This window comes from Mercenaria mercenaria, chromosome 7, assembly GCF_021730395.1.
Source record: "Mercenaria mercenaria strain notata chromosome 7, MADL_Memer_1, whole genome shotgun sequence".
Taxonomy (NCBI): Eukaryota; Metazoa; Mollusca; class Bivalvia; order Venerida; family Veneridae; genus Mercenaria; species Mercenaria mercenaria.
In genome coordinates this window covers 28,697,253-28,710,925 of record NC_069367.1, presented here as the reverse complement: position 1 = coordinate 28,710,925, position 13,673 = coordinate 28,697,253, and the positions used below count along the sequence as shown (strand labels likewise).

The 13,673-nt window shown below is 36.1% G+C and overlaps 1 protein-coding gene across 2 annotated transcripts; it reads left to right on the top strand.

The window, feature by feature from the left end:
- The first annotated feature begins 3,393 nt into the window (after nucleotides 1–3,393).
- Nucleotides 3,394–13,111, top strand: LOC123554503 (gastrula zinc finger protein XlCGF7.1-like). 2 transcript variants are annotated; one of them, XM_045344707.2, is made up of 3 exons: nucleotides 3,394–3,452; nucleotides 9,162–10,037; nucleotides 12,246–13,111. In XM_045344707.2, the coding sequence occupies exons 2-3, from the start codon at nucleotides 9,242–9,244 to the stop codon at nucleotides 12,260–12,262; spliced, it is 813 nt and encodes a 270-aa protein (XP_045200642.2). In that variant the 5' UTR covers nucleotides 3,394–3,452; nucleotides 9,162–9,241; the 3' UTR covers nucleotides 12,263–13,111. The 2 variants fall into 2 exon arrangements, with proteins under 2 accessions (XP_045200642.2, XP_045200641.2); XM_045344706.2 differs by having other exon boundaries at nucleotides 9,162–13,111.
- The last annotated feature ends 562 nt before the right edge of the window (nucleotides 13,112–13,673 follow it).

Sequence of the window (13,673 nt, the reverse complement as noted above, 5' to 3'; positions counted from 1 at the left end):
TGTAAAATTAATGACAAAGTTTGAAAACAATGCTGCTTTATAAAGTAAAGTAATGTTTACAATAATCAGACCATGTACATGTCAACTCATTCATTTCTATAGAACACTAGTCAGTTAGGTGTTTATCCTTCCCGCGATTTCGTTTAAGTTAGGTTTTTATCCATTCCTCATGTAAACTGAGTTCTGTTTTTATCAACTCGAAATTAGGTTTTTATCCCTTTTCTCGCTGTCAGTACATTTGAACTTGTATTGTGTCAACATGTAGTGGGTTAACAACATAGTGTAAACGGGTCTATAAAGCAGTATATTTTGCTTTCAAACAATAAAATAGTAGAGGCATCAAAAGCATACAAGTATTTTTTAAGATTTTTTGTAAAATTTTTCAGTGAAAAGTTTGCCTTGTTCGTCGGTATTTCACCTGAAAACACAAGGGTTGATATATTTAACATGATACATTTTGAAATAATATACACTTGATCAATGGAGACAGGTATAACAACCGAAACATTCCTTTATACATCGAAATTACACAGAAAACAAAGCTGTATCGGCTTTACATCCGCCATGTTGGCACTGAGTTAGGGTCGCTGAACAGAGTTAAGATTATCCGGGTACATAGTGTCGTCCTAGGTGCCAAAATACTTCTTTAAATAAGACCAAAATAGTGTCCAAATAAAAAGATTAAAAACTTAAAACCAAAAACACAATCATATCGCCGGGACTGGCGAACCTGACATGACGTTTGTGGAGTACTTACAATCGTTTTAGAAATGGTCTAGCCTATGTACGAAACACATCTGATTCAGTATATTAAGTCTTCTTACATTTCATTGAAAAGATTTTAACTTCTGTTGTAAATATCTTCTCTGCATTGCTGTTTTAAATATTGTTTGTTTAAACCTGTAAAAGATATATCAAAATGGCTGCTCAATCCGACACTAAGCCCAAGTAGCAAACCTTTGCACGTTATGGAAACTTTGTATGATATGTTAAACGTACGATGGTTAAATGTGGCCTAGCCTTTCTTATTATTCGAGAACGCATTTAATATGATGATCGTGATTTCCCTTACATAGACTTACTTTGCATATTGGTAAAGTGAAGGAGCCACGGTAAGTAAGGACACAATGGGTCCATCTAGAATCAGATATGAAACGATAAGTGTTACCAAAGCAATAGAATCAGTGACTGAAATAAACAAACGCCCCTGGTACCAGATAGAAGTTATGTTAATCGTATTAGGAAATAATCCTGTTTGTTTTCTATAATAAAAAAGACGATCGCAAATATTAGTTGTTCAAAAAGGCCAACGCTCTATGAGTGAAAAATTACAAAAGGCAATCCATAACGTCGTACAATCTTAATATGAGCCACGCCATTAGAAAATCAACATAGTGGCTTTGCGACCAGCATGGATCCAGACCAGCATCCGCGCAGGCTGGTCTGGATCCATGCTGTTCGCTAACGGTTTCTCTAATTGCAATAGACTTTGAAAGCGAACAGCATGGATCCTGACCAGACTGCGCGGATGCGCAGGCTCGTCTGGATCATCCACGCAGTCTGGTCTGGTCTGGATCCATACTGGTCGCAAACCCACTATGTTGGTTTTCTCATGGCGTGGCTCATATTTCAAATACGTATCAATTCAGCAATAAACACAACATATGCCAATGCAAACTTTATCGATATCGTAATACTATTGTGGAAAACATGTAACTTACTACATAACTTTACAAATACAAAATAATCACACAAACTCTAGAAATAGTTATTGTCGATGAAACGAATACATAAAAAATCAGTTTTTGGATAAGGCTTTCCTCTGCATTAAATTTTTAGGGGAAATGATACTCAGCTTTGGTACTTACAGGATCAGTAACAGAAGTCCATGCTTGTTTTCTACATTGGTTGATTCTGGGTCCTTCTATGAAAAGCGAGAGGGACAATTTTAACATGTCGTAGACAGTCGCGCTCTCAACTCGTCACAGACTCTTATGTACCACGAACACACTGCGGTCATTAGTGGTCATAGCTAATAGCTTATGGCATTTACAAGTTGCATTCTATGTATTATACATTTAACATTAGGAAGTACAGAACTAAAAAGACTTCTTAATTACACGGGTTATATATTTAAGTAGACTACTTTAAGCCTATTATAACCGATAGCTACTTATAATATCCAATGACCGTCCTCTAATTAGGATGCTTGTCTTCCAAGAAATTTTGTGATTTGTCGCCATACTGTGCTCGTAGGTACTGTCAATATGGGTCTGTTTCCAGGCATGTTATTTTTATAGCACTTGGTACAACTTCAGCAAGATCTGGATTCTCTGGTCGAATGGTCTCACACCTGGCTCATGAATTTTAAAGCGGCTAAATGTCATCTACTGAACATTGCCTGGAAACAGACTCATAGTGACACTAGCTACAAATGTATAACATCGAAGGCAACATCCTTTAGAAGGTAGATTCCCATCCCTACCTCGGAGTTGAACTCACCTCAGATCTTACCTGAAAACACCACAGAAACAATATTACTGGCAAAGCTAACAAAATGCTCAACCTTTAAAGACGACATCTCTACAATTGCAACCAAGTGAAACAGAAAGCATTTACATCTCTTGTTAGACCACATCTCGAGTACTCTTCCCCAGTATGGGACCCCTGTCGCAAACAAGACATTCTGACAATGGAAAAAGTGCAACGTAGGGGTGCCCGTTTTGTTACTGGAAACCACTCTAGACAGCGTTACATCTATGCTGAACGACCTCAACTGGCATCCTCTCTAACAACGCAGGCAGCAAATACGACTGACTACTTTCTACGAGGCAGTTAGTGGAGTACCTCCAACGTCCTGTCCACCACCTTACTAGAAAACACAGTACAAGAACAACTTCCTGTCCCGTACCACCCGTGAGTGGAATGCCCTTCCACCAAATCTCGTGCAGTCCACATCTGCAGACGACTTCTTGATTTGATGTGGTAGATGTCTTAAACCATTTTCTAAAAACGCATTAGTGTTCTTTTTCAGTTCAGTGTTTTACCATCTATTTGCTTTTAACTAGCTTTTAGGCCTAGGCCAAGATTAACAGATGTTTTTCAGGTTTAACCAATTTGTATGTATAACTCATGTACTATTTATAAACTTGATTTGCTAATGTTGTGACTCTTTTAATAGGTACATTTTTATTATGTTATTAAATATACTATTTGTTATTTATGTCGGTCAATAGCTATACATAGCTAATGTTGTCTGTATATTTAACACCGACTTTAAATAAAATTTGTATCTTGTATCTTGTATCTTGAAGTTGAAATTTAGTGTCTGTATACCTTAATATTATTCCGGATCGGAAATACCGGGTTCCGATTCCGGGCTTTAGTTATCTCCTTAAACAACAACAACAACAACGGTTCCTTCACGCATGCTGGAGAAATGTACAAATAAGGTAAAAACACGATTTAGCTGTCCAAATGTCTCCTTCTAGCGCATATGCAGTGATTTTTATTTTAAGAAATTCTGATGTTAGCATCATTTTACAGATGTTCAATTTGACAATGTTGAATATTCAGCATATTCAACTTTTCAAGTGTCTAAAGGAAGTGGCTAACAAAGGAGTCCGAACACGTGTGGGTCACCTTGATATAGCATAATAATAATAAATATTCCCAAACCACTGGGGATAAAAACATAGGTAAAACTGTGACCAGGGAAATTGCTGTCTTATGGGCTGTTTAAATGCTTCATCTACAAAACCCCCAAACATGGGAAAGCTATATAGATCTACTAACAAAGGAAAAAGAAGGAAGTGTCTAGTCGTCCGGTAACCTAGCCTGCGTTCTAGTCATCTGGTAACCCGAGGACTGGCATTTCGTCTGACGATTTTCTAGTCGTCCGTTAATCGATTTCTCAGTGAATAAGATTTTAGGAAGTGTCTAGGGGTACGGATCCGTATCTCTAGAATCTGATACAAGCCTATTAGGGGTTTTCTAGGGATATGAACCTCCTTTTTCTAGAGATTTAGGGTTATACATGTCTCAAATTTTGTTGAAAATGAAATAAAAAATAAGACTTAACAAGTGTTCACTTAAAACTTGGATCTAAGTGGTTTACAGATGGAAGTGGCTATTCTTAGTCTTACGGTCTATTCTTACGGCTCTCCCGTAACAATATAGTGAAAAGCATGCAGTTGTCTATTCCAGCAGCTCTCCCATACAAATTATTGAAAAGCCCACAGGTGGTTATTCATATGGCAGTTTTGTGTTACACATCATAGGAATTCATTTGACTGATATAATTTCACCAAACTTGTTTACTTTTCCCATGCGGAAATCCAGAGTAGACCAAGGGGAAGTGATTTCCTGAATATAAGTTTATAACACATTTTATTACTTCCATAAATTTGTTACATAATCAAACAATTTTAATATAACGAACATACCGTAAACAGTACAAATTTTTATCTCTTACCACTCTATTATGTTAATTGGCCTTTAATTTAGTTTATACTTGACGTTTCTTACACATCACACATCAGTTGGACATGTTTGCATTTATTCAGCCCTGACATTTTATTTGTAACACAAAGACCAAATATGAAAAAATTCAAAATGTATCAGTTGAATGACTTCAATACAATGTGTTGTTATACAAAACTGCCGTATGAATAACCACCTGCGGGATTTTCACTATTCTTACGGGAGAGCCGTAAGAATAGTCTGAGAGGCTATTCCTACGGGACCGTAAGAATAGCCACTTCCTTTACAGATACCAGCATTCACCTGATTGTTTACCTTCTCTTTCAAAACCTAAATAACCGAGGAACTCTAAATTAATACACTGTTCTGTGCCGATTTGTTTGTTGTAAAATTAACTGTTGATAACAGATACAGAGCTCCAGATAAGGGCTGTATTTTCGTAATTACGAATTTGTTAGGGGTCGGATACGAATTTATTTTAAAATGTGGCCGTATCAATACGAATTTATTTTAAAATGTGGTCATATCAGTACAACATGTAAACAGTATTACAAATTTCAAAGGAAGCAGCGTTCGACACTAACTTTTTTGCCAGGTATCCCGAAGGAATACCTGCTGGGAAATTTAGGAATCCCTGCTGAAAATTAGGAGTCCCTGATAACAAAATGTGGTAAGAACATGAAAAAACTAAAATCTAACAAACACAACTGTTTACACTACTACATGTATTTTATTTCCACTTTATTTCCATTTTACATCAATAACAACAATAGCTGGTATGACTTTTGCTGTAAAAGAATAATGTCATTTCTGTCCAAGTCCTCTTCCCCCTCATCTTCACTACCATCGCACTCCTCTGCCATTTGTTGTAGTTCGTCTAAATGTATGCCGCCTAGTTCATTCCCCCTTATAACCCCCTTATTTGTAATCATTTTTTTGACATAAAAAAAAAATCCGAAAAGTCTCCCTTAAATAAAAAAAAAATTCAAAAAAAAACAAATATGTTCCAACCTACCTACCCTAATTTTTTTTAGCATGTTACCAGATACAAAGATTTTTTAGGCCTTATTAATGCAACTCCCACAGACTTTATCTAAAACTAGTACATTGGTCATAACAGATTTTCTTAAACATTTCATATTTTAGTTGTTTTATTTTGCACATTGCCTAAAAGTGGGTGGGGTTTAGTGTTTGCATGCTTTTATTATCAGCAAATTCTTCTAAATAAGAGCTGCTTTGGCAACAGTGAACATATTTTTCGTAAATGCAGACGTTTTATTGGCTTTTTATTTTAGTTTGTACTAGAAAAATCTTGTAAGAAATGATAAAAATGTTCGAAAATATCGGTCTAGAAAACGAGTGACAAATACGAAAAACAAAAGTAACAGTTAAAGTTCTTGTAAAGATAACTGTTTTAACTTTATTTTCTCATCATACCAGGTATAATTTCTGCTTATTTAATTTGTTTTGCCCAAACAAAGCCTCGGCAATGACAATAAATTTGTTATAGACCGTAACAGCCGACCGGCTCATGTAAATTGTAATCGTATCGAGCACACAAAATAATTGTACAAACACGATAATCTAAGACTGCATTGTTTATCAATTAACTTGTAAACATTGATCAATAAACACCTTTGATAATGACAAGGCATATTGTACTAAATACAAACCGCGAGATAAGCACGTGTCATTTGGCGCGTGGCGTGACTGACATCTGTCGGTAGCTAATTAACATACGACGCTCCACCTACTGCCATATTTCCGCTTGTGCCGGCGAACAATATTGAAATTCACTGGGATTTTGATTGACAGGGGGCAGAACTTTCGAACTTGGAACGCATCTAAGTAAATTTCCGCGAGTCAAGCCGACGCACGTGCCGTAATTTATGCGGGTAAAATACGAGTTTTTCTCGATTTTCGCAGGTCAAAACCCAGGACCTCGGGTCAACTGAACGCCCTGGCTTAGCAAAAGACCGATGTTTGAGCGAACAAGACTGGGGAATTTCATTGTTTAGAATCATATTTTATCTGAAAATCAAGAGTCCCGACGGAACACCGAAATTGTGAACTTTAGGATTCCTTGCGGATTTTTGGTGTCTTTGGGATCCCGGGACACCGTTAGTGTCGAACGCTGGGAAGATGAGCCGAATTGCATGTCTGCGCCAAGTTGCGCTAGTCAACACTATCCCGACTGTTGTCAATTTGCACGGTGTCAAATGAGTGTGGAATACACGAAACACACGCCAGTAGCATAATGTAAGCTCTGCTTACTTCAGGTACAAGTTTGAGAGATTTTCCCGAGAAGTGTGAAGCGAATCAGATTATCCGATACACTACAGTCGATTGTGTTCAGCCAATCAGCGCCACGGTTACATATTTGACACTTAGTTTAATTGTCAGCATGTCCGAGAGCAAAAAAAAACCGATGTTTTATAACTGTGCGATTAATTGAAATATTGTACACATTTTTTGTCATATATGGTAAAAGAACGACATATAATGTATTATTATGTTAAATCTAACTGGCTTCCATCGATGAATTGATTTGAATATGTGTAATTTAAATTTTCACAGTTTTACTTTCAGTTTTTGGTTGCAGGTTTATCCCGCTACCAAAGTTAAGTGTATTTCTGACAATCATGTAGTATCTTTATTTGATTCCAAATCACATCCAAAGGAATTTGTTCATGTGCTACACAAAGTAGTCTCATTCATGAACAATGCGGATGAATATTATCAATGATCAAAGAGTTCTTATTCATCCTCTATCCATTCACACTGGCCATTTAGATTATATAAGATCTGTCAATGATTAGGTATTCCAGCCCATGGTTACATCACTGACTTCCAGCTGTTCATGTAAGGTCAGGAAGAGTTTATCTTAGATATGAGGTACATTAGTATTTGTATCTTATACATGTATATTTATAGATTGGCATTTAAAATGAAAATAACTCTAGCAAAACCCGCAACCACCAGACATCTCAAGGCTTTGATTATTCGAGTGAGATACTGTTCACCGATGATATGATTTATGCTTATTTTTGTCTGTTATCTGGAACTGCCATTAGTATTTTCACAAAATATCAGGTAGTACCGTTACTAATTAGAAAAAATATCAGGTAGTATCGTTACGAATTTCACAGAAAATCTGGTAGTACCGTTACTAATTGCACAAAACCTTATCTGAAGCTCTGCAGATAAATGAGTGCTTGTAAACCTTAAATAAATTCTATATTTTTGAAATTCAGCAAAAAAAATGAAAATAAATTAAGCATGATAATATGTTTTTTTAAGATAAAATGATAATCGGCACGGAACTAATTGTTTAATAATCAATTAACCGACATTAAGTAAAAAAAAAACTGTTTGTAAAAACGTCCCTTGTATCTTGTAACAGCTACCAAAATGTGTGGAGAACATAAATACTTTAAGGGTTAATAATCATTAAAAATAGTTTTCCCCAAGATATTTAACATTATTTTGTAACTTTATATCTTTTTTTCTGCCAGTTCGAATCCTCATGATTTATTTGGTATTCCTTGGTTATTTTACGTTTGAAAGAAAATGGAACAAATCGGGTGAACATTCTTATCTGTAAACCCTTTTGGACTTAGAAAATATCAGATTTCTTGGTTAAGTTTTATGTTTAGGTCAACTTTTTCTCTTAAACTATCAAAGCTATTGCTTTGAAACTTGCAACACTTGTTCACCATCATAAGCTGACCCAGTACAGCAAGAAACATAACTCCATCCTGCTTTTTGCAATAATTATTGCCCCTTTTGGACTTAGAAAATCAGTTTTCTTGGTTGAGTATTATGTTTAAGTCAGCTTTTCTCATAAACTATCAAAGCTATTGCTTTAAAACTTACAACAGTTTTTCACCATCATAAGCGGACGCTGTACAGCAAGAAACATAACTCCATCCTGCTTTTTAGAAGATTTATGGCCCCTTTTGGACTTAGAAAATCATGGGTAGGACAATATTTCTATTATAAATACAAAAAAATCAGATGAGCGTCAGCACCCGCAAGGCGGTGCTCTTGTTATTGACACGGTTGTCTTGTATGTAAGAGGCTTTAAATGCATGTCATGCATGACCTTTATGTGAAATAAGCATTCACATCTTCATATTCCTTGCCATTCAGTAAGCACTATTGTTAGACTTGGAGTGGTGCTGGGGTCCATGGCCTAGTGGTTAAAGTTAATGATACGATGTTGGTTTGAGCCTTATTTAGGGTTTTGAATTCTTGAAGCGAGGAGGCAATCAAGCTGGCATTATGGAAGGTTGGTGGTTTTACCCAGAAGCCCGCCCGTGATGAGACCATTCAGGGATGGGCACCTAGGGTCTTTCTCCACCATCAAAAGATGGAATGTCGCCATATGACCTATAATTGTTTTGATGTGATGTTACACCCAACAACCTCCCCCCCCCCCACCCCGAACACACACACATACACAAAAGTACATGTGGATAAGGGCGGGCTTTTCTTGCTTAGTTAAGCTCTTTCACATGATCTCTAGACTTGCTGTATAGTCTGTTTAAATGCAACTTATAGACAGCCAAAAAGAGATAAGTGACCGTGACCCCCTTGTTTAAAGTTCAGTCAAATCTGATATTTAGCATTATCTTTTCAGATTGTTAATTAATATAAGTTTCTATATATTTTTACAGGTAATCTTGGCGAAGGAACACTATTATATCAGATTTAAAGCAGTCTTGCAACTTACAATACTTGTCTCCTGTCCTTGAAAATGGCCTGCAAGTTGGAAGACACTGGGAATGATATTTCACCACATGAAATACAGACATGCCAAGGAAAAAAGGAAAACATTCAATTTGAAAGATTTTGGGTCTACATATGCCACATTTGTAAAGCATCATTTAAAAGGCCTGAAAGCCTCAAAGTGCACTTAACAGCACATAGTAGTACTGGAGAAGAGATGAGGAATCCTCACCGTAGAAGTTTCAGTAAACTGACTCGCATTGCGAAAGAAAGGATAGTTCCTAGACTGGAACGTCCATTTTCTTGTACAATTTGTGAAGAGAAGTGTAAAGATGACTTAGCTTTAAAATTTCATCTATCGGTCTCGCATAGGTTTCCATATAAGTGTTGTATTTGTGACAAAGAGTACCGTAATAAATTAAGTTTAAAATGCCATTTACGAACACATTGGAGAAAGCCTAAACCTCAGTTTCCTTGCCCCATGATTAGATGTAATAAAAAATTCAGTAGTCAAAGTTTGGTGGAATCTCACGTGAAGTTCCACAGTCAAAGACAGAAATTTCCCTGTGAAATTTGCAATAAGGAGTATTCTTCGAAAGAAACTCGAAAACAACATATGCTTATTCATACAAGAGTGAGAGAAATCACACGGCACCATTGTGAAATTTGCAATGAAACATTTAATAGGAAAAAGGACTTAAGGAATCACATGTTGCTGCATTCAGCAGGAAAGGAGGATATTAACCACCAGTGTAAAATATGTGGAAAAATATTCTCTAACAAGAAGAGGCATGCTGCACATGTGGAAATGCATAAGAACACATGTAAGCACTGTAATGAAGTTTTTGATTCACCTGAGCGTCGAAACAAACATTGTCAGCTTCATACGTGCGAGTATTGTGGCCATTTCTTTAAATCTGTAATTATAACAAATATTAGAAATCACAAGGCTTTAAAGCATTCTACAACAGAAGGTACAGTTGCAAAATGCAAAAAAGAAACTTCGGAAGACGATAATGTTTGAATAATGCATGTGCAGTGTTAGTATCTTCAGCTGCATAAAAGTCACATGTGCAAAAAGACTCGTTTACGGTACTACATTCTACCCAAAGGCATAAATTTGTTAAATCAACGTGTCAGTTTAGCAAAGCTACAGTTTTTTTGTGCTTGAAGAAATTTTGTATTTAGCTCGGCTATTTGAAATGATTCAGATAGTGAAGCTTTCGATGTTTCGTTTAATTCAGCGTTCAGGTTTTTTTTTCGTTTTTTTTTTCTTTGTCTTAAACCTGTGGGTAATTTTGATGACTTTAGTTCAGGGGAAATTCATACCTGATTAGTGTTATTGGATTGTTTTCCCCGCTGTTGTCTGTCATGCTGCAAAAAGCTGTAATAACATACAAATGTACATCTGCCATAAGGTTTCGCATGTTGTTTGTTGATAACTTAGGACTTCCTTGCCTTTCTTGAGCATTTTTAGCTCATCTGATTTTTTGAAAAAAAAAATGAGTTATTGTCATCACTTGATCGGCGTTGGCGTTGCCTGGTTAAGTTTTATGTTTAGGCCAGCTTTTCTCCTTAACTATCAAAGGTATTGCTTTGAAACTTGCAACTCTTCTTCACCATCAGAAGCTGACCCTGTACATCTAGAAACATAACTCCATCCTGTTTTTTTGGAATATTTATGGCCCATTTTGGAGTTAGAAAATATCAGATTTCTTGGTGAAGATTTATGTTTGAAACTTGCAACACTTGTTCACCATGATAAGCTGACTCTCTACATCAAGAAACATATCTCCATTGTGCTTTTTGCAAGAATAATTGCCCCTTTAGGACTTAGAAAATCAGTTTTCTTGGTTAAGTTTTATGTTTAGGTCAGCTTTTCTCATAAACTATCAAAGCTTTTGCTTTGAAACTTGCAACATTTGTTCAACACCATAGGCTGACCCTGTACAGCAAGAAACATAACTCCATCCTGCTTTTTGCAAGATTTATGGCCTCTTTTGGACTTAAAAATATCAGATTTCTTGGTTAAGATTTATGTTTAGGTCAACTTTCCTCCTAAACTATCAAAGCTATTGCTTTGAAGCTTGCAACACTTGTTCACCATCATAAGCTAACCCTGTACATTAAGAAACATAACTCCATCCTGCTTTTTGGAATATTTATGGCCCCTTTTGGACTTAGAAAATCAGTTTTCTTGGTTAAGTTTTATGTTTAGGTCAGCTTTTCTAATAAACTATCAAAGCTATTGCTTTGAAACTTGCAACACTTGTTCACCATCATAAGCTGACTCTGTACACCAAGAAACATAACTCTATCCTGCTTTTTGCAAGAATGATGGTCCTTTTTGGAGTTAGAAAATCATGGTTAGGACAATAATTCTGTTATACAAAAAAAAAAACAGATCTATGAGCGTCAACACCCGCAAGGCAGTGTTCTTGTTGTCTGATACTTTAACCATCACCGCAGTTTTTATGCCCCCGGCATCTGCTGATGCGGGAGGCATAAAGTGATTGTCCTGTCCGTCCGTTTGTTCGTTCATCCATCCGTACGAGATTAACCAAATGGGACCTTTTCGTCTAGATTCAATACCCCTTACTAGAATGACTTGATACTAATGCAGATGTAAGCTGTGACCATTCCTCATCTTCAGACATCACCTGACCTCAATTTGACCTTGACCTTGTTTTGGACTTGGGTCGCTTTATATGGGCCATCTCTTGGTTAACCAAATGGGACCGCTTCGTCTAGCATCAATACCGCTTACAAGAATGAATTGATACTAATACAGATGTAACCTGTGACCATTCCTCATCTTCAAACATCACCTGACCTCAGTTTGACGTGACCTTGACCTCGTTTGGAAAATCTGTCGACAAGGATGCCACCAGGGGCATCAAGCGTTTCTTGAACGCAGTTCTTTGTTTGCATAGCATCAGAATAACCTGTCCATGTCAGAAATAATATAAAATAATACTTAAAAGTAATAATACATAAAAGATGACATTTAAAAGATAATATGATAATTGTAGGGATCAGCACTGATTAGAAAACCAGTAAATGAAGAGTGGCCAAGGCTAGTTCCAGTGTTACTGTTACACTAGACATCTACACTATCACCTTTCGCTAGATGTAATGTAGCTGTTCCTGTAGCTGTTCCATTGCCGTCTGTTGCATACTTACCGTCTATTTTACCCTGCTGAGAAGAGTGGCCAAGGTTAGTTCCAGTGTAACTGTTACACTAGACATCTACACTATCACCTTTCACTAGATGTAATGTAGCTGCTCCTGTAGCTGTTCCATTGCCGTCTGTTGCATACTTACCGTCTATTTTACCCTGCCGAGAATTCATCCAGTCGGAGAAATTTGATTTTTGAGGTCGATGAATTATCTGGGAATTTTGAATGTAGTTTCTAAGTCTTGTGTTGCAAAATTGTCAGGGAATTTTGAATGTAGTTTCAACAGTGTTTTTTTTGCAGTGTTGCAAAATGCTAAGAGTCACTTTACAATTATTCCCATCTTGATTAAGTGTAACTGACTTTAAGCATTTTTGAAGCCATTTTCTTTTAGGAATATCCATGTCTTATGCAATTATATAACATGTGTCTTATTATATATGTCTTATAACAATTATCTCTGTACTCTATACAATATAATCTTCTCAGACACTATTTTCAAGAATATCTATGTCTTATGCACTATAATCTCCTCAGTACTTTAATAAGATATTTATGTCTTATGCACTATAATCTTCTCAGTACTTTAATGAAATATTTATGTCTTACGCACTATAATCTTCTCAGTACTTTAATGAAATATTTATGTCTTATGCACTATAATCTTCTAAGTACTTCCAAGAATATCTATGTCTTACGCACTATAATCTTCTCAGTACTTTCAAGAATATCTAGTCTTACGCACTATAATCTTCTCAGTTCTTTAATGAAATATTTATGTCTTATGCACTATAATCGTCTCAGTACTTCCAAGAATATCTATGTCTTACGCACTATAATCTTCTCAGTACTTTAATGAAATATTTATGCCTATGCACTATAATCGTCTCATATTCCAAGAATATCTGTGTCTTACGCACATAATCTTCTCAGTACTTTAATGAAATATTTATGTCTTATGCACTATAATCGTCTCAGTACTTCCAAGAATATCTATGTCTTACGCACTATAATCTTCTCAGTACTTTAATGAAATATTTATGTCTTATGCACTATAATCGTCTCAGTACTTCCAAGAATATCTATGTCTTACGCACTATAATCTTCTCAGTACTTTAATGAAATATTTATGTCTTATGCACTATAATCATCTCAGTACTTCCAAGAATATCTATGTCTTATGCACTATAATCTTCTCAGTACTGTACTGTTTACAGTGTGATATTTACTGTTGAAAATACTTGGTATGTTCAGGCACATTAACAATGTTACAGTAAGAATGAT

Bases quoted from the DNA above. Each gene is read 5' to 3' on its own strand.
- LOC123554503 (XM_045344706.2), top strand. From the start codon at position 9,242: ATGGCCTGCAAGTTGGAAGACACTGGGAATGATATTTCACCACATGAA.